The 26,904-nt window shown below is 37.3% G+C and overlaps 3 protein-coding genes, 1 long non-coding RNA gene and 3 other non-coding genes across 10 annotated transcripts; 3 read left to right on the plus strand and 4 right to left on the minus strand.

Moving 5' to 3' along the window:
- Positions 1-5,236: 5,236 nt before the first annotated feature.
- On the plus strand, positions 5,237-7,438 carry LOC133740540 (uncharacterized). Its single transcript, XR_009861290.1, has 3 exons — positions 5,237-5,453; positions 5,551-6,143; positions 6,991-7,438. It is a non-coding gene; the product is annotated as an uncharacterized LOC133740540 (long non-coding RNA).
- A 618-nt stretch (positions 7,439-8,056) lies between these two features.
- LOC133741561 (small nucleolar RNA Z279/snoR105/snoR108) lies at positions 8,057-8,152 on the plus strand. Its single transcript, XR_009862006.1, has one exon. It is a non-coding gene; the product is annotated as a small nucleolar RNA Z279/snoR105/snoR108 (small nucleolar RNA).
- Positions 8,153-9,778: 1,626 nt separating this feature from the next.
- Positions 9,779-9,859, minus strand: TRNAL-AAG (transfer RNA leucine (anticodon AAG)). Its single transcript has one exon. It is a non-coding gene; the product is annotated as a tRNA-Leu (tRNA).
- A 3,303-nt stretch (positions 9,860-13,162) lies between these two features.
- Positions 13,163-13,243, minus strand: TRNAL-AAG (transfer RNA leucine (anticodon AAG)). The gene has a single exon. It is a non-coding gene; the product is annotated as a tRNA-Leu (tRNA).
- A 1,479-nt stretch (positions 13,244-14,722) lies between these two features.
- LOC133739447 (classical arabinogalactan protein 26) lies at positions 14,723-15,461 on the plus strand. The gene has a single exon (XM_062167222.1). It carries the CDS (start codon positions 14,844-14,846, stop codon positions 15,258-15,260), a length of 417 nt encoding a protein of 138 aa, XP_062023206.1. The 5' UTR covers positions 14,723-14,843; the 3' UTR covers positions 15,261-15,461.
- Positions 15,462-15,667: 206 nt separating this feature from the next.
- On the minus strand, positions 15,668-18,625 carry LOC133738248 (protein NETWORKED 3A-like). 4 transcript variants are annotated; one of them, XM_062165728.1, is made up of 3 exons: positions 18,505-18,625; positions 18,252-18,369; positions 15,668-16,558 (listed from the first exon to the last, which is right to left on the minus strand). In XM_062165728.1, exons 2-3 carry the CDS (start codon positions 18,340-18,342, stop codon positions 15,882-15,884), a joined length of 768 nt encoding a protein of 255 aa, XP_062021712.1. In that variant the 5' UTR covers positions 18,343-18,369; positions 18,505-18,625; the 3' UTR covers positions 15,668-15,881. The 4 variants fall into 4 exon arrangements, with proteins under 4 accessions (XP_062021712.1, XP_062021711.1, XP_062021713.1 ...); XM_062165727.1 differs by having other exon boundaries at positions 18,252-18,391; XM_062165729.1 differs by having other exon boundaries at positions 18,252-18,360; positions 18,502-18,601.
- Positions 18,626-20,863: 2,238 nt separating this feature from the next.
- On the minus strand, positions 20,864-24,050 carry LOC133740740 (tubby-like F-box protein 3). Its single transcript, XM_062168682.1, has 5 exons — positions 23,097-24,050; positions 22,475-22,562; positions 22,092-22,221; positions 21,831-22,010; positions 20,864-21,664 (listed from the first exon to the last, which is right to left on the minus strand). Exons 1-5 carry the CDS (start codon positions 23,442-23,444, stop codon positions 21,190-21,192), a joined length of 1,221 nt encoding a protein of 406 aa, XP_062024666.1. The 5' UTR covers positions 23,445-24,050; the 3' UTR covers positions 20,864-21,189.
- Between the last annotated feature and the right edge of the window lie 2,854 nt (positions 24,051-26,904).

Consider the following 26,904-nt stretch of genomic DNA (forward strand, 5'->3'; position numbering starts at 1 on the left):
TTGAAGACCTTTTAGTTATTCATTTCTATGAAATATATGGACGGTTCATCATAATAATAGTAAGTGTTGTTAGAAGTTAGAACCATCTATTTGTTTGATTCAATTAGATAATTAAACGATTTCTGATTCGATTGATTTTTTACAAAAAGGACCTTTAAAGGCTTATTTAAGATATGGACATTTGGATTATAAATTTATTAAGTAAGAATATGTTAATCGACAATGGGAGTGAATATGCTCGTTCACCCTAAGAGTGAACCTAAAAATTGTTCTTAATTTTGAGTATCTTCCTCTGAATTTGAAACAAAACTTATAATATGGGGCCATAGGGGGCGTCCATACTTGTTCAATTTATCTCTCTCAACTTGGATACCATGCCATGATCGACAAATCACAATAAGAGAAAGAATTGTGGGTGCTTTTGCCGACAACTGTGTTTAAATATAGCATATTTCGTGTGCAAGTATATATATATATACTGTGTTTATAAGAAATGAAAAGCTTCTAAATAACAGAAATTATTCAATGCACCGACGGTGCAAATTATCAACCTTATTTTTAAAAGACAAAATGTTTATTTAATACAATCTAACCATCCATTCATGTTGGTGCAAGTGCACGTCGGTGCTCTGAATCATCTCCCAATTATTAGAGTTTGGATTAGGTAGATTTACCAAATTAATCACATGACAATGCTTAAACAAATCACTAAATTCAATTAAGAAAAACATTGTGCTGTTTCATTAATTAAGCCTTGAGAGCAGCACGTACACCGGCTCTTTTTCAAAAAAAAAAAAAAAAATCATTTGCGCGTGAAGATCATGAAATTCCTTCTATCATATAAGCATGCATAAAACAAGGGTATGATATTAATGAAGTGGTCGAGCTAATTAGATTTATTAGGTACTTGTCCGACCAGACAATCTCGTACATGAACAAATTTAAAGAATACAGGTATATTAAGATGTTATTTGATCCTTGTGCTAGCTTTTGATAAAGAACAACAAAATGTATTCTTTACAAGATATTTTTGGTTCAACCAAAAATTTTGGGCTTAAACCGTGAAATTAACGTGTTTTTGATGATGTCAAAGATGCCAGCTCCCAGTCCTATTTATATTGTTAGAAGCAACCGTATTCGTGATCGACAATTATTCATTTGATTCTAATAATTGTGTCTCATATACAGTCACGCTTTCCATCGATCGTACATATAATTGACAATAATTGATTTCAGTTTATGTAATGATAGATGTACTCCTTCTGCATATATAGTTTTTACTCTTTTACGTACTCAAGCTTTTCTTCATGGAGAAAAAAGAGTACACTACAAACCATCTACATGTTTTCAACTAATTAATCATCGATTGTCCCAAAAAAAAGAAAAACTACTTCAGCTATCGAAACAAAAAAAAAAAATGGAAGCCAACTGACTAAAGGAAGAGCTAGGAGTATAGAAATATAGAAATAAAACAAATGGTGACCCAAAGTGGTAAGAAATTTTCTTCTATAGCACATGCACGGTAGTACACGAATAAATCTAATTTTTATAAATAAGTTGGCTAAAAACTTGAGACTTTTATGTTTTGATAATACGATAACTTACAATATATGTCAAAAGAAAATTTAAAATATTACCCTCTTCATATAATTTAGATAATAATTTAGTACTACTTTCTATCTTCTAAGTTTCTGTAACCTTCACCAATGTTAAACTAATCTTGAACAATGAATCAATAGTCGTCTCAATATGTATGATTAATTTTATGGTACGTTGACTTCGAATTCTTGAAATTGATTCACGTACAACATCATGCATCAACTCATATTGAAGATTTCAATATGTACATTTTCTTTAGGGAAAATTTTAAGAACAGTACATGAAGTATAGGCCGTTCCGAAGTTCGGTGTATTTGGTTTCAAAGAATTAACTTTGGTACATGAAGTTCCAATCCCGACCCACTTTTAGTACATGACGTCAATAACACCGTTAAACCTATGAAATTATTCAATTTTCAAAGGGTAATTTTAGGTTTTAATCTCTCTCTCTCTCTGGGACACCCATTTCTGGGTATCTTTCTTCTTCTTCCTCCTTTTTCTCCTTCTTCTTCTTCTTATTCCTTCTTCTTCCTCTCTCCCTCCCTCTCTCAGACACCCATTTCTGGGTATCTTTCTCCTTCCTTCTCCTTCTTCCTCCTTTTTCTCCTTCTTCTTCTTCTTCTTCTTCTTATTCCTTCTTCTTCCTCTCTGCCTCCCCGATTTGATTTGGATACCCAAATTATTTGATTTTTCCTCCTCCTTATTCTTCTTCCTTCTTCCTTCTCCTCCTCCTCCTTCTTCCTTCCTTCCTCCCCCCCCCCCCTCCCTCTCTGTCACATCCCAATCCGCGTAAAGAAGCATCTGTGTACACCACGTAACCTTCTCCAAGAGGTTTATTTCTCCTTCTGGGCAATGTTTGCTCACCCCTTTTTATCTTTTGCAGGTGACGAATAAATAAGTTTGAAGTTATTTTACTGCAAGGGTGTTTTTAATAATGTAATATACATGTGTGTTATGGTTAATCATGCTTGGGTTCCTAGACAAGAACTTGGAATATAGTTGACCTTTTGTTGTAAATGTTGGTGTAAACCCCCCTTGTAATAAAGGTTGTGTTTCAATTTCGGAAACTTGTCTAGTATCGTTCTTTTCCAATTATTCACATTTCGATCTCGGAAATTTATTTCCATGATTGGAGTATGAGTTGCATCTCAAAAAAAAAAAAAAAAAATTGGGATGTGACACTCTCCGATATCAAGTTTTATTTGGACACCAAATCTAATTTTCTTCTCCTTCTCCTTCTTCTTCTTCTTCTTCTTCTTCATTCTTCTTCCTCCCTCCCTCCCCGATTTGATTTGGACACCCAAATATGATTTTCTTCTTCTCCTCCTTCTCCCCTCTTCTTTTTCTTCTTCTTCTTCTTCCTTCTCCTCCTTCTTCCCTCTTCTTTTTCTTCTTCTTCTTCCTTCTCCTCCTCCTTCTTCTTCTTCTTCTTTGTCTTCCTTCTCCTTCTTCCTCCTTCTCCTTCTTCTGCAATTTTTTTTATTAATTCATGAAGAGACGAATTTTCCCTTACAAATTTGACTAAAATCATATTGACTAACGGGGGCCGTAACGGCATACACTGATTTTGGGTCGGGATTGTAACGTCATGTACCAAAGTTAATTCTTTGAAACCAAATACACCGAACTTCGGAATGGCCTATACTTCATGTACTGTTCTTAAAATTTTTCCTTTTCTTTAATTGAATAGAAATAAAAACAAAGAAAATCATATAATATTTTGTTCCTATCATGTATAGAAATATAGAAATAGTATCAATTGGTCTGCAACAGAGTCGATGATAGCATGTCGATCATGTAGTCAAATTTGCGATTGGCTGACCACGACTACTATTGCTACCTTCGACACGGCAGTTCACCGGTGTAAATCAGAATAGGTTTGCATTGTACTCGTTATTTTCCTCTTCATAAATAAGGTAAGAAAGTAGTAGTTTCATAAAATGAGTGTATGTACGTGTGTGTGTGTGTGCACCTCCTTACTTTAAGAATTTGAGGATTTTTATTATTTACATCAATATATGACATAACTCAATGATTTAAACTGTTGATTCTTTAAATTCCTATGTAAGAATTGTGTCTAAAAAAAATCGACCAAATCCATATTCATTTAGTCATCAAAATTGTGTAAACAAATGTAGTCTGTTAGATAAAGTTAAAGCGAACATTGTGCTGATCAAAATGGGTAAACGTTTTCCGATTTGGCTAATTTTTTGCATGATTCATATTTGTATGTAACTAGAGAATAAATGGTTTAAATTATTAAACTACATGCTAAAAATAAAAGCATTCTCACTTTTCAAGTTTGAGAAAGTCCTCTCTAGCTAAGTCCTCCACGCAAACGCGCGCGCGCGCGCACACACACACACACACACACACATATATATATATAAGGGCCCTTCTACTAAGGGATCCCTTTTTTTTGTCTTTTATAGGGATAGGGCATTAGACCAACTTTTCGATCACATTTCGGCATCTCAACCATTCAGTTTTTAGGTCTCAATGTGTAGATAATTTCTGCAAATTTTCAGCAAAAGCGGTGATCGTTAAAGTATCAAACTAGATTAAATCAATAGACAAACTAAATCTGTCAAACTTGAACCGTTCATACTTATAATATTAAGTCATCGTCTTGAATGCTTTAACAATAATCAATTTGGTTGAAAATTAATTTGCAGAAGTAATCTTGTCCTAAAAACTGAACGGTTAAGATATCAAAATATAATCGAAAAGTTAGTCTAATGCTCTATTCCTAGAAAAGACCAAACAAAGATATCTCTCACTAGAAGGGGCCTCTACATATATATATATATATATATATATATATATATATATATATATATATAGGTTATTTGTGCAAAAATTTTAATATGGACCAAGGTGTAGGTGGACCATAGGCAAAATAAAGGGCAAAATGGGGCATTTGGTGGCAAAATATCTAATTTTTTTGCCTAGGTGCAGGTGGACCTTGGTCCATAGAAGTCTCTTTGGTTATTTGTGTAACAAAGATAAATGAAGTTCACAATGAGATAGTTTAGTTTGATCTCGCTTGTATGAATTGTAGCTAGCAACTTGATAAATAAATAAAAGATATAATAAAAATTGTAGCTAGCTAGTTAGTCATTTTCAGTCCCTTAAATTCCAGCTACTTTTCAGAGACCTTTTTTTTTCTTTTTTGACAAGTCTTTTCAGAGACCTAGTCCCCATGTCTTGATTATTTCCTTTTCCAGGGCCGGCTCTCAACATGTGCAACAAGAGCAACAGCACAGGGCCCCTAATTGTGAGGGCCCCAATTTTTTTTTTTTATGTGTTTTATGTATATATTAATAAATATTAAAAACTATAAATAATATAAAATAGGACCCATAATCCTTTTTCTTCGTTCACAACTTCACACACCTGATGTGTGTGTGTGTTGGTGGGGTGGTAAGGCTCTGAACTCTCATTTGGGAGGTCAGGAGTTCGAGCCCCACTATGGGTGGGTTGGGGTGGGGTTTAAAAAAAAAAAAAAAAAAAAAAAAAAACTTCACACACCTGACACCTACCTCTCAATTTAGAGGGCCCATTTTTGTTTTTCATGGTTTTATATTTAAATAAATTAATATTAAAAATTGAAGATGAAATTAGGTGCCACCGTGCCACACGACCAAACCTTATCCTCCTCTTTTTTGTGCGTTCTGTCTCTCTTCCAGCTATCCTCTCGTCAATTCTCATCGACCATTCGACCTTAGTACCTCTCTACTTAGCCTCTCATCAAAGATTCCGACTTGCTTAACAAGAACGACACCCAACCCAGACTCCTCAGCCTCATCGACGTTTCCTGCGAGGACGATTCCCTCATTGACTCCTTCGCCTCAGGTCATCTTTTCTTTCTTTCACTCTGTTAGGTTTTCCGATGAATTTGATTATCTCTTCTTGATTTCAAGCTTATTGATCTTGTTTCCTGCAATTACAGCTCGGATGAATGCTTTGATTTGTTTTTGGAAATTCAAACTCACTTGAAAGCTTGTTGCTTTAGTCATTTCTGATTTTCCGATATCTAAATTTGGGGATCTTTTGGATACCTGGTTAGGTTTACAGTTAGATTTCCGAGTTTTGATACTAATTTTATTGAAAGAGTAATCTTGATTTTTGTTCTTGTTTGCACGGTTCAAAATTAGAACACAAAATTGTAATAAGCTAATTGATCAGTTTGCAGGTAAGAAGGCAAGGAGATGGATTTTCAAATGAATATCAATCAACACTGCTAGAATGTGTTATTTTGAGGGTTTCAGATCAAAGCATCTTTTTGTAATTATTTTTTGCTGCAAACTTTATGTTTGTATTGAATATTTAGCCTCTTTTGTAGGCTATATTGATCATATATTATTGGTTATTTGATTTTACATTGTGAGTTTGTTTGATTATAAATTTCATATAAGATTGAAGTTTGGAGGGCCGCATCTTAAACTTTCGCACAGGGCCTCTGAAAAGTTTGAGACGACTCTGTCCTTTTCCATTAACAAGAACCAAAATCATCTGGAAGAACAGCACTTCTAATCAATAAAGGTATGATTGCTTTTAGGCTAGGAATATATATATATATATATATCAGTCCGGCTACACTAAGGACGTCCTTAGTTTTTTTTAGGTACGGATTTCTGGTTTTCACCCACTTTCCGATCAAATTTTCACATCTTAACCGTTCCGTTTTTAGGTCCTAATGTATAGATCACATCTGCAAAATTTCAGCCAAATTGGTGATCATTAAGGCATCCAAAACTGCAAATTACAACAATGTAAACGAACGGTTCCGGTTCGACAGATTCGGTTCGTTCGTGTAAATTGCAGTTTTGGACGCCTTAACGATTACCAAATTGGCTGAAATTTTTCAGAGGTGATCCATACATTAGGATCTAAAAACTGAACGGTTAAGATGTGAAAATGTGATCGAAAAGTGGGTGAAAACAGTAAATCCGTTCCATAAGAAAAACTAAGGACATCCTTACCTGAGAAAAATCATATATATATATATATATATATATATATATATATATATATCACCCTAGCTCGTGTGGTTGCTTATTGATCGATTGGTTTTTGTTAATTAATTTACAATGGGGTAATGGTGCACTAGCTAGAATTGATGGTCACCCTTTCACAGTTGCGACTAATAAGCACCGCCATTCAAAACAACAATACATGTTGTGTGCTAATTTTACCTAATCCTTTGTTAAAAATACCATGCATGTGAAGAAAAATGCCAATATACGTGGTTGATCGAGATTTACTGCTTGTTAGAACTGCTAAGCTCTTGTAGTATATAGAAGGGCTTCTTTGTATACTAAAACTAATTTCTCCGCCCTAATTTGGCATTAATTGGTTTGTTAATTAATTTTTTGGTGATCGAGATTAGGTACACTTCGAGGAGATGCTGAAGAAATATGCTCGGATGAATATCGTGGAGGAGATGCTGAAGAAATATGCTCGGATGAATATCGTATCCACGTAATGAACTGCTCAAAACTCAAAACAGATGTGTGTTGAAGCTTGCATTCGCAGATTTAACGAAAGCATCAATATATGGTGCTTGCATGGATGGCAACATCGACTGTTGTTGCGTCGATCCAGTGTTATGATAATAAGCAATAAACTCCTTCACCTACCCATAAAGGAAGATATGATATAGTATTCCGATCTGACTAGCTCCTTTATTCCAAATATAGCAATCTCTGCCACTCCTGCCAACATATAATTACAAAGTAATAATTGTGTTTGATCGCTACGTTGTTCTTCATGAAACCTAGCTAGTCGTTCTTTTTCATAATTGTTTTTTTTTTCTCTCTCTCTCTTTTCTTGTTGCATACTCATACTCTATCAAGAATGATTATGACAAAGTAATGCAGCAGTTGTTGAGTATCTTCAAAGTCTGAATACATGAAATCATGGACCACGATTATACTTAGCTAACATATTTTCCTTAAAAAAAAAAAATGATGATGACATATGCATCTATAGGTAGTCTGGTTAATCTTTGAATCATTCTCAACGAATAATTTAGAAAAATGTTTGTTATTAGAATATTAGCGTAATAGTATTAGCATTGAAGAGGCTAGCGTCAAGAAGAGCATAACTCTAAACAATTTAGACATTAATCGACTACCTGCACTGGGGCCAATTAGAAACAACAAGGGAAAGCTTTTCTATGTTTTTATTGATGTTTCTCCATATTAAACTATGGTTAAGCCTCGATCATATTATTCAAGTGCGTTTGAAAAGTTGAAAACTTATACATCGTATAAATAGTTTGACTACGGTACATTGACTTGAAAATCTTATATTAGGATCACTACATCAATGTCACTTGCTGAAGATTTCTGTGTATTTTTGAAGAAAAATACGATCATATCTTATTGTTCCTATCTTGAATAAAAAGTAGAGAGAAATTATGTACCCCGTCAATGATCCTACAGGCAGAAAAACAGATATGATGAGTGGTCAATATCGCATTTAGGCGAGATGGGTGTTCACCCTGGCCTGGTTACGACAATTGGGCATCCCCATTTTTACCAAATCTGTATACAAGAAAAAAAAGTATGCACCCGACCGGCTCTACAATTCAAGTGGTATATCTTCTAGCTCGTTACAGACTAGAGTCTAGCTTCAAATACGAAGAATAAATCAAGTCAAACTTAAAAATATTCCTTTTCACCCTATTTGGATTTAAGTGTAAATGGTAATTGACCAAAATATTTCTAGTTAAAAGACAAACAAAATGCACAAAACTAATTAAAAAAGTATTTCTAATTATTTCTGAAATGTTAGAGAGAGGGATAGATTTTTTTTTTTATCATACATTATAGCGGAGGCCTGGCTCAGGGATGGAAGTAGACGGCTTCAGCTTGGATCGTGGCGGAGATAACCGATCTGGTTCCTTTCTTCGTCGATCGTGGGTGAGAGCTGGCAAGGACTTCCGGCGTGGTGCGATTTGCCGGCGGGGCTCGATTTGTCTGTTATTGCAGGTGTCTCGGCTAAGGATGGATGTTGGACGGTGGCTGGGTTCTCGATTTCATGGAATCGAGCCCAGTGGGGTTCTGATTCTTCTCGAGGTTCGATCTCGGACGCCAGCCAGGTTCTCGTGTGGTTGGCTTTATGGTGTGACGGTGCTGTGGCATTGGGATGCGTTGCGGCGGCGGGGCAGTGCAAGGTGGAGGGACAGCGGAGCGTGCAGTCACTGGCGGCAGCCTTGGTGGATTGCAGCGCTGGAGTTTTGTGGGGAGTGGTGGTTGGGCCGGGCCTTTGTGTTAGGGCCTGGCTATTTGGGCCTCTATTTGTTTTTAGTTTTGTTTGGTTTGTGTTTTTCAGTTTTTTGCAGTGTTAATAAGTCCCTACTTGTTAGGGTTAGTGTCATGGATTCTGACGAATGGTTTGAGTTGGATGGTTGGTTTAGGGTGAATAGGATCCAGTCTTTTGTCGGCTTTTGGCCGTGCATTTTATTATCAGCCTGTGCTGAGGTTTCCGGGAGATCCTAGGATGGCCCGCCCAATAGTTATCTATTGTGGCTTGACCCCATCCCAGTCAATGCGACTTATTTTGGCCTAGCTAATTCGATTAGCCATCCAATTCAGTCTTCGTCGTTGGATTCATTGACATACCAGTTTAGTGTTTTCAGAGTAAGTATGCGCAGTACTAGTCAGTTGCTGTTTTACTCGATTGTAAGCCCGTTTTTGGGTGCTGTAATTGCAGTTTTAATGAATGATATTTCACCTGATCAAAAAAAAAAAAACAAATGACTCGGTCTCACGCGCTTCTCGTTAGAATGTAGCTAGTCATTTTCAGTCCCTTAATTTTCAGCTACTTGACAAAGACTTAGTCCAATGACTTCTATTTCTTGCTCATTAAGGCAACCAAAAGCCAAAGAATTTATCTGTATTTGTCTAAGTTTTATGCATGGTTTGCAACTCGGAAATAAGAAAAATCTTTTCTACATAGATAGGATAAAAATGAAAAACTAATTTCATCCACTGTTTGAAGCCCAATAACTTAATCCACATTTTGGGGCACCCGTTAATTCCGAAATATAGTTTATCTATAAAACTGTTTGAAGCCCAATAACTTTATCCACATATTGGGTCCCAATAATACCGATGTATAGTCATCTACAAGACAGTTATAAACCAACAAGAAGTTAAAAAAAAAAAGTCTGTTGACAGTGGGATTTGAACCCACGCCCTTTCGGACCAGAACCTTAATCTGGCGCCTTAGACCAACTCGGCCATATCAACTATGTTGCCAGTTTGGTGATTTTTCACTATATAAACTATACTGTTTGCGTTTCAATATTACATAAATATAGAGTTGCAGTTTCACTATTTCATCAATCGTATTCAAAAGTAGGATTAGACAGATAAGAAATCATATGCGTTGAAGTTTGTTAGAGTTTATTGGGAATTCTAAGTCTGAAAGTGATCTAGGGCTTGTGTGAGATTAATTAAAATTACATGAAGTGCAAAGATTCTCTCTCTCTTTTGAAAAAATTAACGTCCAAAAGTCTTAGGCTTAGCCATGCCAGCAATCATTATGGAAAATTCAATACCATTAACCGTAGCTTCTACCGGCAGTTGTTGGCCATGGCTTCCAGAGTTCCAGGCGGCCTTCTGAATTTGGTTCTAGAAAAAGTGATACCGATCACCGTCAACATTCGCTTTGGTGCAGTTTGCAAGCACTGGCAATCCGCCGCTTTACATCATGTCACAACAAGCAGCAGCTTCCCATGTTGTTGATGTTGAAACTTGAGAGTATGAATCCCAAATGGGAAAAATAGGGACTTTGCATATTCAAAAAAAAAAAAAAAGGGACTTTGCATAATGATTTGTAAGGATTTGAATAACTTCATCCATTGCCAATTAGTTTTATATATGAAATTCAGATTATTTTATCATGGTATCAGAGCATGCTATCCCATGTGTTTATGCCTCATAGCCAAACGGGCTCCAAGTCACCACGTACATATATGTTATCTACGTGTATGGCTTGAAAATTTGCCACACATGCGGGGGCGTGTTTGAGGGTATGAATCCCACATCGGAAAAGACAAACCTTGCGTATGGGTTTATATGAAGGAAAAAATACAGTTTTAGTCACTTAACTTTCTCTTGATTGACACTTTGGTCACTCATGTTTATAAAATCTCACTTTAGTCACTCAACTTTAACTCCGACTATCACTTTAGTCCGCCGGTGAATTTTTCTGATAAAAAAAGTCATATGACGCCTCACATACCATTTTTTAAGGGTTATTTTCGTCCTATAATTTCAGAAAATTTCAATCTATATTCAAACCAAAGGTCTCACATCTCTTCAACATCTTAAAATAACCTTAAAAAATGGCATGTGAGGCGTTATGTGACTTTTTTTATTGGAAAAATTCACCGGCGGACAAAAGTGATAGTCGAAATTAAAGTTGAGTGACTAAAGTGAGATTTTATAAACATAAGTGACCAAAGTATAGATCAAGCGAAAGTTGAGTGATTAAAACTGTATTTTTTCCTTATATGAATTTGTGACATTCCATCCATTATCAATTGATTTTGGATGTAAAACTAGTCAAATATAACGAGATTGAGAGAATGAATTTTCAGATATTTTATTCATCTCACAGTGGAGGTATATAAAGTGGATTAAAGGAATACAATTGACTTACGTCTCTATTCTCTACCATACAAAGAATAGGTAAGTATTAACTACACTGTAATTACAATATATTGCATTCCTAATGTTACACCATGACTCACTCTAACACTCCCCCTCAAGTTGGTGCATACACATCAACCATGCCCAACTTGCTTAGTGAGTCATAAAATGCCGTCCTGGAAACTCCTTTAGCAACTTGCAGTTGCATAAACTCATTTGGTAAGTATATCTGCAAGTTGCTCTTCAGTTGCATATTACTTTATCAGTTCATTCTCGCCAAAAACGTCCACATGCGAAATAGTATTGACTTCACCTTACCATCACCTCACCTTGTATGGTAACAATGAATGCAAAGAGCCAAAGAGGTCTTCGCCTTGTATAGCGTCGAACAAAGCAAGAAATTACTTTTATCAGTTGATTACCGCCAAATACTGTAATAATGTTGATTTCGCCTTGTATGGTAGCTTCGAGTTTAAAGTGAAGGATCTGCAAATATACCCCAACATGAGGTGCATGTAAGTTGGTGACAGTCACAGTCTCCCTTGGGCGGGGGTGGGTGCCACCATGGATATATAAGCTCGCATCACCATCGATCCTGCCCTACCCATGCATGCAATGCTCACAAAATTATCTGAGACAATATTTTGTTGTGGGTATTGCATGTGGGGGTAAGAGGATATATTAATGGTACTTGCTTGCAGGGAGCATAAATCAAGCAACAATAGCACTCTCATATAGGGCATATCTTCCAAAAATCTCACTTGGCAAGGTGGACATCAACATGACCGAGGATACATAAATGTGTATCAAGCCTGAGCAAGTGGTGCTACCACGCCTCTTTCGGCGCTGCGACCGATTCCAGATTGGGCCATGGCGGTAGCGTTAGAGGCTTTTACTCTGTTACTGACATCTTCACTTAAATTCAACTTGTACTTTAGCGGTTTTCTCCCAATCTCACAATAATGCCTACACGGTTTTCTAGTTTGTGTATTGCTGTATGTCATCTTTCTTTCTTGCAAGATGTATTGATGAATATGCCATAATTTACTCGACTACGTTACTTTGTTTCAGTTCAATTTAAGTTTCGTATATTTTTGTAAGTTAAACTTGTATTGCGATTTCCTTTCTAATTTGAAAAGCTATCACTGGTCTTGTGGTAGAGTAATAGAAGGAAGTCTGGTGCTAACTATAAGCTCTTTCATCTCTATAGTTTGACATGTTGATGAATCATGAGTCGATTTTTGCTGCCTCGATCGACACTAAGATTAAGGAAAATACTTAATTTAACTCTCTATAATCAGAATGACAAATTAGATATATCAAATAAATGAGAAAAACTATTAATTGTAGACATATACTCTATATATGTAGAGTGGGTGTAAATTGAAAGAAGAATATCTATGAATTTTTTTTAATAGAAGCTTATATTTTTCAGTCTATATCCAATTTTCTCAAAATGGAATGATTTAAACCCTATAATTGACGTAAAGCCCAATTATGTACAAGTAGGTACTCTTTTGTTTTTAAGGTACTTGGAGAAGTAGAGAGTGCAGAAATTTTTAAGGTCCAATTATGTACAAGTAGGCACGTGGAACTTGGCCCATTAAAGAAAAAAGAAAAAGGGAAATTTCAATACAAAAAAGTTGAAGGAAAAAAAAATGTGAGTAAGGCAAAGTGTTCGACTGAAAGGGTGATATTAGTCGGCTTGCACAAAATGTGAGCTTCTGAGATACAACATGATCGAGGAAAAGCCGAACTGCAAACACGATCATCCGGATCAATGATCATTGAGCTTTAGTATGTACTTGGAGAACTGGAGAGTGCAGATATTTGTGAGGCCCAATTAGCCCATTAAAGGAAAAGGGAAAATTGTATTGACAAAGTTCAAAAATAAATTGTTGACAGTGGGATTTGAACCCACGCCCTTTCGGACCAGAACCTTAATCTGGCGCCTTAGACCAACTCGGCCATATCAACATCGATGGTCGTTATGCATGATACATAAATAAATAGCCACCATCACCTGTCTTTCCATTGCCCTCTCTAAAGCAAGTATCCGAAACCTCGAATTGCACAAGCCAACACCGTTTTTGGATTATTGTGCAGTTTGATGCCTTTAGTCAATTTTGGATTTGGAATATGTAATTTCATGGTACATATTTGAGTTTTTATTAGGTGTGTGGTTCAATTAAGAAATATCTCTAGCAATTTGGTACTCAGTATATCATTGTCAATTCTTCTATTATCATTTTCAAATTTCAACTTCCATGGTGGTGACATTTTTTTTCTTAGGAAAAAAAAAAATAGTGGTGACGTTTTTCATTGAGAAATGTGTTGTTCTGTGAAACCATTATTTTGATTTAGTCGATGATTTGGCTTGAGCAGACCAACCATTATAACCACAAAATCATTTCTCTTCTCCATTCTCTCTTATAAAATTTGATGAGAATGCAACCGTAGAATGTATATTGGACATTAGCTTATTGCATATTCAGCTAACTGGATCTTTTTGATTCATGGTTATAGACTTGTAGTAAAAGAAATCCCTCCCAACCGAGCCTATTCCAACCCTACTACAAAAGCAACGTAGATTTTAGTGTTCATAAAGGCATCTCACATTCTAAAGGAGCTGGCAAATAATTTAAAGAGAAGACCACATGCATGCTCTACTATTCTCAGCTGTCTGCCCCTTCCAATATCCTTCCAAAATAACACAACCCATCATTCTACCCTACTCACCTTTCCTCACCATACCAATTATTCACTACTGGCTAGTGACTACCGGAATCAGCTACGGTTGCTCTAACGGTCTCAAAAGCAAAGCCACGCCCATCATCAGAATATTAAACAAACCCAGAAAGATTCAGAACCACCATCAAGTGGAATCCTCACTCCTCAGTGATCATTGTTTCATTATTAAGCTTCTGACCCCATTTCCAATAAAGAAATGACTTATCCTATGGCTAACCTCAGAATCAACAATAACATATTTGCTCCTTTCAGAAAGCTTAAAGCAGCAAATTTTACAACTTTTTGCTTCAATGACTAGAACAATTACCTAAACCCAATTTTTTTACTGTATTTCTGAAAGTAACAAAGAGTATAAAAGTACTTACCCATCTGGCATTTTAGTTATCACAAGGCACCAACACAATGAATTAATTAATGCCTGGGTGCCAAGATTTAATTAAAAGCCTAAAACAAAAGCTTCACGGGCCAACTGTAGAAAATTTAAACATATTCAGATGAAAAGGAAGCTAGACACCTCATGTTCATGTTCATGTTCATGTTCATGTTCTCACAGAAGAAAAATCACACACCAATCTTGTCACTTAGCAAAACACGTAGAGCTGTATTACCAATAGCAGCTGCAGGTTCCATTTGTGTGTTTTGGCCCTTTGTGTTGTTTCTGTCCCCACCAACCACTTTCTCATCACACTCACCCTTTTAAGCTTTACATACCTCTCCCCCAACTCTTTACTATAGTTTCATCTCCCTTGTTCCTTCTCAAACTCAAAACACATTTATTGAAGCTCTACTATTCTGAACTGGATTGACTACCATATCATCATTAATTATGGCTTCCTTTTGGTCCTTCATGGCAATGTTCATGGTTTTAATGGCTTATTCTTCTTCTTCTTCACTAGCTACTAAGATTTCCTCAATCTCTGCAGCACCTGCAGCTTTACCAGATGCTCCAGCCCCACTATCTTCCTCTCCAACCTTATCCCCAGATATTTCTCCTTTGTTTCCTTCACCTTCTGGTGTGCCAATTTCTCCAAGTGAGTCATCACTGCCCACAATTCCATCAAGCCCAAGCCCACCAAACCCTGAAGCTACTGTTGCTGCTCCTGAACCAGAATTGGGTTTTTCACCATCTGGGTCTCCAATGCCAGTTTCTCATTCAGTTTCTGTTACTTCATCTCTGCCTCTACATGGAATTTTCTTTCTTGGGTTTCTGGTTTTCTATGTAATGCAGGTTTCTGGTGTTTGAGAGATTTTTCATTTTTGTAATCTTGGTGGAACTGGAAAAGCTTCAATTATTGTGTAATAGTGATTTCACTTTATGTCTGGTAGTATATAGAATGCTGTAGTGTGATGTTAGGGTAAATGGAGTCTCTGTCATTCCTATGAATTGTGATAGGATATTGTATCCAAAAGAATTTAGAAAAATAAAAGCTTCTATTTTGTGATACTATCAGTCTTCTATTTTGTTAATCTCATTCTCTATCCTTATTTTCTTTTCATCTCCATCTCTAGAGATTATTATTGTTTATGTTGCATCAACCTCTCACTATTGGAACATCCATGAATTAAAATCTGAATTATGAAAGCATAAATGACCATTGCATCTGCTGCATAGATGCACTTCACATAAGTTCCTTGAATTAACAATAAATAACAAGGACAAACTTGGGGCTACTATATTTATAACAATGTAATTGAGTTACAATCAATGCAGAATAACACACGAACAACATAGGAAGTCTAAGAAGCAGTCTTCAAAGGAAATACTAGAATCCTAATATAAATTACAGGGGAAATTCCCCGATATAGACATCTATATAAACTGTGTCCTATAACTTATACTAATTGAAAACATGTTAACAGACACCTAGAGTGCAACAATGGGAGCATGAGATTGTGGGGATCTGTTAAACAACTTCCCTAGAAATGTACCCTTTAATTTGTTAAACTCGAAGAAGGGACTCGAATTATCTGCTGATTCTCGGGCAAGATACTTCTTCAGCTTCACATTCTCCTGTTTGTAAACATCCACAGCCATACTCAACTGTCTTATTACCTCTCTCTTCTCATCATCTTTCTGCTTTAGTTGATCCTTTTGAATTCTATTCTCTTCCTGAAGCCTCTCTATTTCTTCCCTTAACTTTCTCACTTCATCGTCACTAACCCCACATGAAACCTTCTCTTCTGTTACTTTATCAACTGAAGTTTCATCCTCTAGGTCGGGATCATCAACTTCAGACTCGGTGTACTCCTCAGGTTCACAGGTTTCGGAGAGGCTGTCGTAGGTTTCGTCCACCACACTCATCGACTTCTCTGAATGGCATTTGGTTGAGAATGGAGACCCTAATGTTGTCAGGAGGCGCGTTCCCGAATCAGACTTAACTAGATCATATCTCTCAGCTAATGACCTGTGAGCTCGATAAAATTGTTCAACCATGCCGATTAGCTGTGGTCTCTTCTTGTAATACATCTCTGCACGTTGGGCAAAGGAATCTGCATCTTCCTGAATCAGCTTTAGCATGGCCTCCGTATTCTTTTCTAGCTCTGCCATCAAAGAAAAAAGACCGTTTAGTGAAGTGATAGTGGTGCATATGAACAAATTGAAAATGATACAGTGAAGTGATAGTGGTGCATATGAACAAATTGAAAATGATACAGTATTATACAACCTTCTTAGCAACAGCCATCAAAATTCTAATGTAACATCATTTTGGTGCATGCATCAATATGATGCTAACAGTCTTTTTGAGGCCTAGATATACAGTTAGTTTTGTTTGATGGGCGCAAAGCCCTCCAGGCTTAGATATATAAAATCATGTTCAGGCCTGCAGCTTTAAAGTTGCTGAATAAAAATAAAACAGGAAGCAAAAAGAGAGAGAAAATGATATTGGGCACATTAATAAATCTAATTTTGAGTCCCACAGACCTTATCTTTGTTCTAATGGAATCAATAATGTGTGCCTAAGGAAGGTTCTTTAAAAAAACTAGGTTCCTGTAGGTTCTTTAAAAAACATGAGGATGCTATAGATATCTTATCTCAAGCTAAAGAGAGATCAACTAAAAGGTAAATACAAAAAGGGTTTACTGTGGAATGTGGTCCTCTGTTAACTGCAGTGAGGACCACCATGGAGAACACTATGGATAACCCACTATTTAAACACTATGGATAACCCACTATTGATGAACTCTATAAAATCATCAAAACATTGACTAGAGAACCCAGAAGGCCAGAACCAGAGCCACGAAGATCAGAGTACACCTCTGGTTGAAGGACCATCGTTAATTTTACCAGACCTATCACCAACAATCCTAGTCTACCATTCCATTGTGGTAGGGGACCACAAGAGGACCTTAATGATGAATTATTATAGGCAGTGTAGCCAATTAGGCCAACCACAAAGTTAAGCATCCGTAGGCACTGTTATTAATTTGTGTCTTTACAAATTATTAAGACATTTAAGTCAAAGAACATATTTCATCAAAAGATTTCTGTAATTGATTATTGCACTCATTGGGAGTTGTCAATGGGAAAGTTAACCTTGAAACGCCTAAGCTCAACTAAGCTTGAAAGTTACAAAAACGTATTATAAACAAAAGGTGGAACTTCCCGCCTGCCACGGTGACCATAACTAAGCATTTCTCATATCGCAGAGCTCAAACCACCTTTTGGATTCATCTGCACCAATCTTTTTTTTATTGTTTCACATATTTTATTGGGAGAGGTGGTCAGTTAGTCTTAAGTCTTAACCCTTGGTAAACAATAAACTAATGTATGAAACTTAGCATCTAATTTCTTATATAACCAAAGGCCAGTAATTCAACATATTTATGTTTAAACAATGACACTGAGTAATCAATTACTCACCCACCAGTCCTCCTAATTCTGTTCACTCAAATTTCACAAAAGCTGAACAATTCCACATTTTATTTAACCTCAGAACACAGATCATGAATCTCACACACAGAATTGAAGATGAGCAATTCGACACCGTTCAGTTTAAACAATACCACTTGGGTATTCAATTCCCAATCTTACCCACCAGTCCCCCCAATTCTGTTCACTCATTTTCCCTAAAAGCTTCAAACTTTACACAAAAGGGTCCCCCATTCCCCACCACAAAAACTCAAAAAAAAAAACCCAACTTTCAAATCTCAGAAGCTCAGAACACACAGCAACGGTCAAAAACCACAACCCCTTTCCCTGATCTAGAACAAGTAACAAGAACAGAGAGCGTACCAGCCAGAGTCGATTGAAGCCATGGTGACCTCCTCGAATTGCTGCGACTGTCAAACAACCAGTAGTGCGACGCCTGCTGCTGCCTATTCATCTTCTTCCTCCTCCTCCTCCTCCTTATCTTCAAATTAAACCCCAAAACACTTCAAAATCCAACCACCCAAAATAAATAAAAAATCAAAAACCCAAGAATTCAAAAGCACCGAATTTAAAAACCCAGATTCCAGAAATGAAAAATAAGCAGAGAAAAGAGTACCTGGGATTTCAAAGAGGGCTTAGGGATTTGAATCTCTCTGTCTCATTACCTTCTTCTCAGCTCAGAGAGAAACAGTGAGCGAGAATTTAAATGGAAATCCTCGGCCTCCGTAATTGTTGTCATTATGTACTTACTTACTTAGATTATCACCCCAACCAATCACACCGCGACACGTAGTACTCCCCTGCTTTGGAGTTATCACTATATTCCAAAATTTGGATAGTGGAAGGATTCAAATTTCTCGCAATTTACGAAATTGCTTAATTTTTGTCTTTCTCTACCGGGAATGTGGAGGGGCATTTTTGGAAATTCGGGTGAGATTCACTGTATTGGTGGACTGGGTTCCAGTGAATCGAGGGTGGGGGGAGCCTCGTGTGGGGCCCACGTATAAAGCACGCATATGGTGTAAAGAGGAAGGTGCATAAATTTGTAACGGTCTGAAGAGGGTATGAGATCTGATGCCACGTCATGTGAGAGTGGGAGTCAGAGTTTTTTGAATGTTGGATGGAGATTATGGATAGTTAATCAATGTGTTAGTGGAATATTTGTTAATCCACTGATTTAATGGAAGCCACGCTAGAGTGTAATGGAAAAAATTTACTAGTATCCAAAATGGGAGTATGAATACATGGGTATTTTTAGATTATTGAAAAGAAAATAGGGTCTGTTTGGTAAATAATTTGCGTTCTTGGAGTCTAGGATTGACATAATTTTGATATGAAAAATTGATTCATTCATGACTAAGAATCGCTAGGACCGAATCCACAACTAGTCTGCTCGTCAAAATGAAAATGAATGAGTTATTCCAGATTTTCTTGTGGACCTGATTGAAAATTAGATTTTCTTGGTGTGTTAATTAATACATGATTGAAGGAGAATGAGAATCATTCTGTTTATTTCAATTCCCATTATGAGCTAGTAATCGTGCCCCAAATTGATGGGACTGCCTTGAAGTCAAGAGACATAATTATTTGTTAAATTTTAAATTGTATGAAAAAACTGTTAGCCTCATTGATATTTCATTGATAGCGCAACAAATAATGTTTTTAATAAAACTTTATTAATTGAATCTACTATCGATGCATACCACTAGCTATATAATCCAACGGCGTGTCAAATCATGGATAAGACACTCATTTTCATAATATTTATAACCATTTCGGCAAAAATCAACTTTGATGGTTTTGTTTTCTCAAAACAAGTCTATAGCTTTTGGTTTTATAATTAAAAACAATAATGGCATATCTATCTCTGCTGGTCTTAGAAGAATTAGGTAAGAAAACATGCCAATAGTTGAGGCAATTTCTTTAAGAGAAGGGTTGCTTAAAGTCAGAGAGAAGATGCTTAAGAACATTTTTACTGAAGGAGACTCGAAGCTAATCATTGATTACGTTAAGGGAGTTTGTAAAGTTCCTCAAAATTAAAATTTATTGTATTGGAGTACATAAGACGTATAACGAGAGTTTTTTTCTCAACCTTAATCAATCATGTTTTTAGAAGAACATATTTCATGGCAGATGCTTTGACAAACCTTGGATATTCTAACTCAAATGGAGATTTTTGGGAGACCTTTTGCCTCCTATAGTTATAAATGCTCTTATTTTCGACCAACTTGAGTCAGGTTACACTTTTTTATTTAAATTTTTGATAGTGTTTTCTCATCTACTCCATAAGGGTGCAAACCGTCCTGAATCTATCACTAGGAAGGATATTCCTAATCCCAGTTCCGGCATTGAAACTTGAAAGCGGCCACTCATCCATATCAATCCAAAGGCCGTGTACAGCCAAGGAAGGGAAATTGGTTCCCAAAGGAAAGGAAAAAGAGGAGGAAATTGGTTCCTCCTCCCCCCCCCTCTCAGGATTCACTCTCAATGGAAAGGAAAATGATTCATTTCCTTTCCACAAACCAAACAGAGCCTATAAGGTCCATCAGTAACAGACTGAACACCACACAATTTTGGACCAATTGCAAAAACATTGAAGTCCAGCTTTCTTGGTCGACTGGCAGAAGCCAGCTAGGGAAACTAGATGTACGACCTGATGCTGAAAACACTGCAGTCGGGAGAGGTCAGAGGGCAAATGCTGTGGTGCCGACAGCAGTGTTGCAATATAGGAGTTTTTTTTTTTTTTTTTCTTTGGGGTGTGGGGGCGGCAAAGGCAGTATGGGAGATTGATTCTTCTACGAGTAGATTGTAACAGGAGGGGAGAGCTTCTGCACGACAGTATGAGCAGTAGCCAACCAAGCCTGGATGCAAGGCACTCTTGGTCATCAAGTTCAGGCTTCCTTGCTGATCATCTTCAGATATTTTCGGTTCTCATATGAGTCATATACCCAAAACGCTAAATTAGAAATCCCAAAACTGTGATAATTACAATGAAGCCTTTTCTATGTCAGGAATATCCAATTTGCATAACCGTTGTCTCTCTTTCCAACATTCTGGAAGACATTACTGTTTCTGAGTCTGCTATCCATATTACATGAAAACCAGAAAATACAGGAGACTCGAGGGACTGTATCATTAGCGGCGAATGTAAGATCAAGTCATCAAACATCTAGACAATACAAAAGCACTCTTGAAAACGGAAATGAGAGAAGAACTTGTTTTCATCATTTAAGTACAAACTACTGTGAGTTGAAACACTGTGAGTCCAAACACTGGTACTAGATTGTAACTTGCTTCCCACTCATTCACAAGCAATCTTGGTGTCAAAGCTGCTAAGGCAAATAGCGAATGCCTGGAAGGCTGAGATTGGATACTGGTAATCCATTGTGAATACATCTTTGCCAACTTTTCCAAACTGGAGAATGACATTCTCATGCTCTGGGCCAGCAGCTACTCCGTTCTCTGGAGAAGCAACCAGCTGAAAATTCTTGACTGAAGCAACGGTTACTCGTCCATTGAAGTTCAGACACCAGCACTGGAGTTGTTCGTGCCACCTAGGTGCCTTGTTCCTTAACACCAGTATGCCTTCATTCTGACTAGATTGTAGTCCAGATTGGACACTCTCTGCATGACCTGATTTTGATCTGATGAACGGGAGAGATGGAATACTATCCAAATTGCTATCAACAAATTCAGTCTGCGTAGGGGCCACACCTCCTGGCTCAACAGCACGGGCAGGGATGGCATCCATTACACACTGCATTCTCCTTGGACCTCTGATCAAGATGATACAAATGTTAGTATTTATAATAAATATTACTATAGAAACTAGCAACTGAACAATGATCAACCACAAATTGGCCAGTGAACAATATCTTCAACAATAAATGTCTTAAAGCTTCGGTAATTATCTTCAACGTCAATTTAACAATATTTTCATACCTGGAACCCAAGACATTCAACTCATAAGCAATGTGGGCCACAGGATAGTTGCCAGCAGGAACTCTGGGTGACACTTGTTTCATATTTACAAGTCTGGAGGAATGACATTTAGTGACTTTGGCTCCAGTATTAGTTGGTTGCGCATCATAGATTGTGAATTTGGTTCCCAGAAAATTTGATCTGTTGTAAAGGAAAATAAGACGATGAATGTAACCCAGAAAGATGGTCAAGAGCTAGTAATGTCAGGCCAGATAAACATACCTGAGCTTTCCAACAAAGGCACTGTTCCCTTTTGACACATCTTCAGAATTCAGAGAGATGATATAATCTGTGCATGTTGGGCGTCTACACTTTCTCGCAGCAAGAAGGAACTTCCCATCATCAGTTGAAGCTGGCAAGAACAGACAACAAAGGTAAAAATTCAAAATTTACATCTCACTTCACAGAAAGGAGTCTTACTACACCTGACCTTGTTTTCTATGTGTTTTAAAAACTTGTTACCAATCCAATTACACAAACAAATCAACTTTAAAAACCATATCAACCTCTTACCATGAGCACTTGGACTCATGATAGCATATTAATCCCAGGAAGAGCAAAACTGGATCAGCGCAATCAGACAGGACAAATATTCAGTAATTCACCTTGATTTAAGCCCAGGAAAAGATAATATGTCTGGTTGCTACGTCTCCGCTTTATATAGCACTGGAGAAGGGAATCCCTGGGACCAGGCTGCAGATTATAAACAAAAAGGTTTCAATTGTTAGTTCAATGGAGAAGCGGCAGATACAACTGAAAATTATCTATTGATAACAACAAGATGTCAGCCCCCTAGTGAGATATTAATCAAGAGAAAAAAATGCCATGCAACAATTTACAGAAGACTTGTGAAGCAGCTTTCATAGTTATTTACCATACAACATTCTGCAACAATCCCAATATATGCCAAACTTTAAGATTCACAACGACAAAAAGAATGGTCTTCTGAAAACTGACAAATAAGATCCAAAATGTTCCACACTATCAATACTTGAGCCAGTTAGTCTAAGCTTATCCTATCTAATTGAACTTGTCATTCGAGCTTTATAACTTATAACCTTACTCGAATTAAATATGCATCCTAGCATACAGGCTCCCTTACATCATGATCAGGCATACATTCTATTTGACACTAGAATTGCTACACTCAACATAAGAATCTTTCCCTTAATCTACAAATCAAAGTCCAGGAAAAGACAGAACACAATCAGACACAGCATCACAAACCTGCTTCAAGGAGATTGGAAACGTCAGCTTCCCCGAAACTTCTAGGGACTTGACAATCTCTTTCATGATCTCTCTCCAATTCTTGCACACACCAGCACAAGCGACCACGTTCTTCCGCGGAGGCCATGTATCATCAGACGCCTCAATTCTCATCAACACATCCCTCAAAAGCTCCGGCGGCATGTTAGCCCAACAACTCTGCTTCAAAGCATCAATCCTGAACGAGGTATCCTGAACCACCCGGTGAGACCTCGATCTCATCCCATACCCAAATTTCACATCAAACCCTTTCCTCGAAATGCTCCCAAACTCACCTTTCATATCCTGAAGTATACTCTTGAAAGACATCACAACCTCCTTTCTCCCTCACCTATCTACACCTCAAACAACCCCAAACCTTGTATCAACAACCTCCAATCCTTCCAAGTTAGCCCACATTCATCACAAAACTAGCAAAACTAAACTGCTCAAACCCTATACTTTTTTCTCAGATAGACCAACCTAAAGCACATAAAGTTCTTCCCTTTTTCTATCACTCCCGAAATGTCATACAATCTCAGCCACAGATACACTGTCTAAGATCTAATTTTCCAATAACTGAAACAAACTGATAAGGATCAACTAACTAAACCGCCAAATCGAATCAAAGATTGATACTTTTTTCCATGGATCTCTCTCCAAATCAGTCTAAGAGAAACTAAAGGCTAAAAGGGCTAACCTTTCGGAAACCCATGAAAGAGATTGAGCCACACAGACCCTCGGAAAACCGCGTCCACAACAAGGTCAGGAAATGAAGACCGGTTTTGGGGTGAAGGCGATTGCTAAGGGGTTGGGTGTGAAATGCGAGCAAAGAGGAGGGTCCGTAAATTAGGGTTTGTGGTCTGAGCGTGTATGTATGTGTGTGCCTCCTCTGTGCTGGAGTCCCCAAGACCAGTGATGGCTCAATGGGTCCTGATACCAATGCACTCTTCCTTATCTTGTAGACTTGTCTGAATCCAATTGGTGCCGGGTTTGGATAGTTTGGCAGGATTGGGTTCGGATTCAAAAGGTTTTCAACTGTGCTATTTTGGCCCAACAAAAAGAATTGGTCTCGTTTTGTTTTTTTCCTTTTTTTGACAAACATTAAAGAAATGGGAGACATCATAAATCATGGAAGAAGGAACCATTCAAGATATTTTTCAGCAATGGATGCAGGTTGTGAGATGACATCTGATGAATAATTTGATACTGAATTGGTATGGAAAGAATATGGCACAGATGTTTCCTGTCTCGAGCGCTAAATAGCTGAATTGAATTTGAAAATTTAAAATACTGCTAATTTTGACCGTTAAACGCTTCAGATGTGATTAGAATAAATGACATAATTGTCATTGAGCGGGACGAGCACTTTCTTTGCTACTCCCTCACTGCGATTGTGACTTTATGCCACAACTCGATTTGTTCTGCCATAAAACGGTTGCCACTATTTTACAAACTTAGCAATTTATGATTGAGTTTTATTCTAACCGTTAATGGGTATATCTCACCTGTTAAGCAAAAATTAATTGGGATTCAACTATATTTTTAATCACTAACTATAGATTTTGGTGTGGTGTCTCAATCACTTTGTTCTTTTCTAGTTAAATTTCTTTCTACGTTATTGGAGATTTTACCATTTTAGAGTTCCAATTCTTATTTTAAATTTGGTTTTATATATAATATTTGGGCTTTTTTCAACAGCCTTATAGACTTGTAGTGATGTTTTTGGGCCCAGTTTGGCACAACTTATGCTGTGCAAAAAGCTGCTTAACCTATCAGTTAAGTAGCAAAATGTGTTTAGTGAAATTTTAAAAAAAAAATTATTTTAAAAGTTATTAAGTTGCTACTTATAGAAGTTAGTAAATAACAGTTTTTATAAGCTAAAACTACAACTGCTTCTAAATTAATCACAGCTCTCCCAAACTAGTCCTTAAATTAACGTGCCTCAAACTTGTTACTAATGAAATAAAAAATATACATTATACTCAACAATTAGAATGACCTTGTGACAGGACCCGCCCCGAATTTCACCCTGAAATCCGAGGTGGCCCTGCGGGGCCCACCTTAGAGATAACTCTACCGAGAACTGGTCGAGTCACCCCTAAAGTGGACTACCCAAAATAGTAACCCACAATAGATCAGAGCCAAACAAAGAAGTGCGGAAGCTATTCGTCAACTATGCCTCGATCCATGTACGTCCGACCTCAACTAATAGCGCCTGCAAACTGGGCATTAGAAACCGAAAGGCCCAGGGGAAAGTAGACGAAAAACGTTAGCGTGAGTGGACAAAATTAAACAATTTAAAAGAAAAAGGATTTCATACTTTCCCTCATTTATTTCAATAAAAACCGATGCATGCAACAATTAGAAAAACACATTTAGCTTTAAATCCAAAAATTCCAAAACGATAAATCAACTAGCCTCGCTAGTCACGACATTCGAAAACTATATCGTAAAACCGAAATCTCGTTTCTCAAAAAGATAAGACCAGCCCCGCTGGCTACAGTGAAAATCGAACTAGCCCCGCTAGTCAAGCAACGATAAAATATGGGGAAGAAGTTTCACCATACGAAAGAAGGGAGCCTCCCAGGCTCGGGTCGGAGTGTCCCACACTCTGGAGCATCCCATGCTCTGCTCTTACTCACCCACAAACACATAGTAAGCAGGGAGGAGTACTAATAGGCTAGCTAGCAATAAATATGACGACCCAGGTATGGCGGGTAAAAACTAATAAAATCCAATAAATCCTTAAGGCTTCCCCATGTCCCACGAATAAAGAAAAACGCGGGTACGATTCCCAACTGTACCCGGAAATTCTCGTAAAACGTCGTATAAATCGACAGCGTGTCCCACACGCTAAGAAAATAATTAGATCAATTATAAATCGCAGTTCCGAAACAAAACTGAATCCAGAATCATCAATGAGGCATTCCCAATGCCAAAACCGTAAATCGATAAATAAATAAGAAATAACTGCATCGAAATCCCATTTCGAAAAGCTTTCCAGAAATCTCAAAACAACGAATAGAAATATAATTAATTCCGGAAATCACCTCGGAAAAATAATTCGTCGAAATTCAACATCAATTATAAATTCGAATCCGAGCATAACAAATTAATAACCGAAATTCACAACCGGTATAAATCATAATTACTTCATGAAAATCATTATTGAAAGCAAATCCACGAGATAAATCGAAATCAAATTCCAAAATCAATTCATATGCTCGGAAAATAATATGTTAATTAAATAAATGCATGCATCACTTATTTGAAAACAAAAGTCCACTCACTGTACTAATGGGCGACCACGCAAACGAGTTCCTTCGTCAAGCGGTAGCTCAATATATCGTCCTGTACACAAGTACACTTCCATAAACGACAATTCGAATAAAATAAATACGAACCTAAACGAAACCCGAAAATCTCTATCTCCAATACTTCTCAAATTCCACCCAAATCTCTTCCACAATACCAATTCCTCAATCTACATATTCCACAATGAAAACGAGGGAAATCCAACGGCCGGATTTCCCACAATTCCATCACAAAACTTCAAACTTCGGAAATTCACAAATAATTCCAAACCCCTCCAAAATTCACCAAACTTCACATACAAGCTCTACTCAAATTATAGGATTTAATGGGCTAAAAATTGGAATTAAATGTCAGCCTTATGCGCCACCACGCGCCACCCACAGTGGCGGCGAGTGGGGCCCACGCGCCGGCGGCTATCACCTCTGATGGCCACCAAATTTTGGCAGCACCACCTACTCAACAAGCCTAATCT

The sequence above is a fragment of the Rosa rugosa genome, chromosome 3 (assembly GCF_958449725.1).
Source record: "Rosa rugosa chromosome 3, drRosRugo1.1, whole genome shotgun sequence".
Classification (NCBI taxonomy): Eukaryota; Viridiplantae; Streptophyta; class Magnoliopsida; order Rosales; family Rosaceae; genus Rosa; species Rosa rugosa.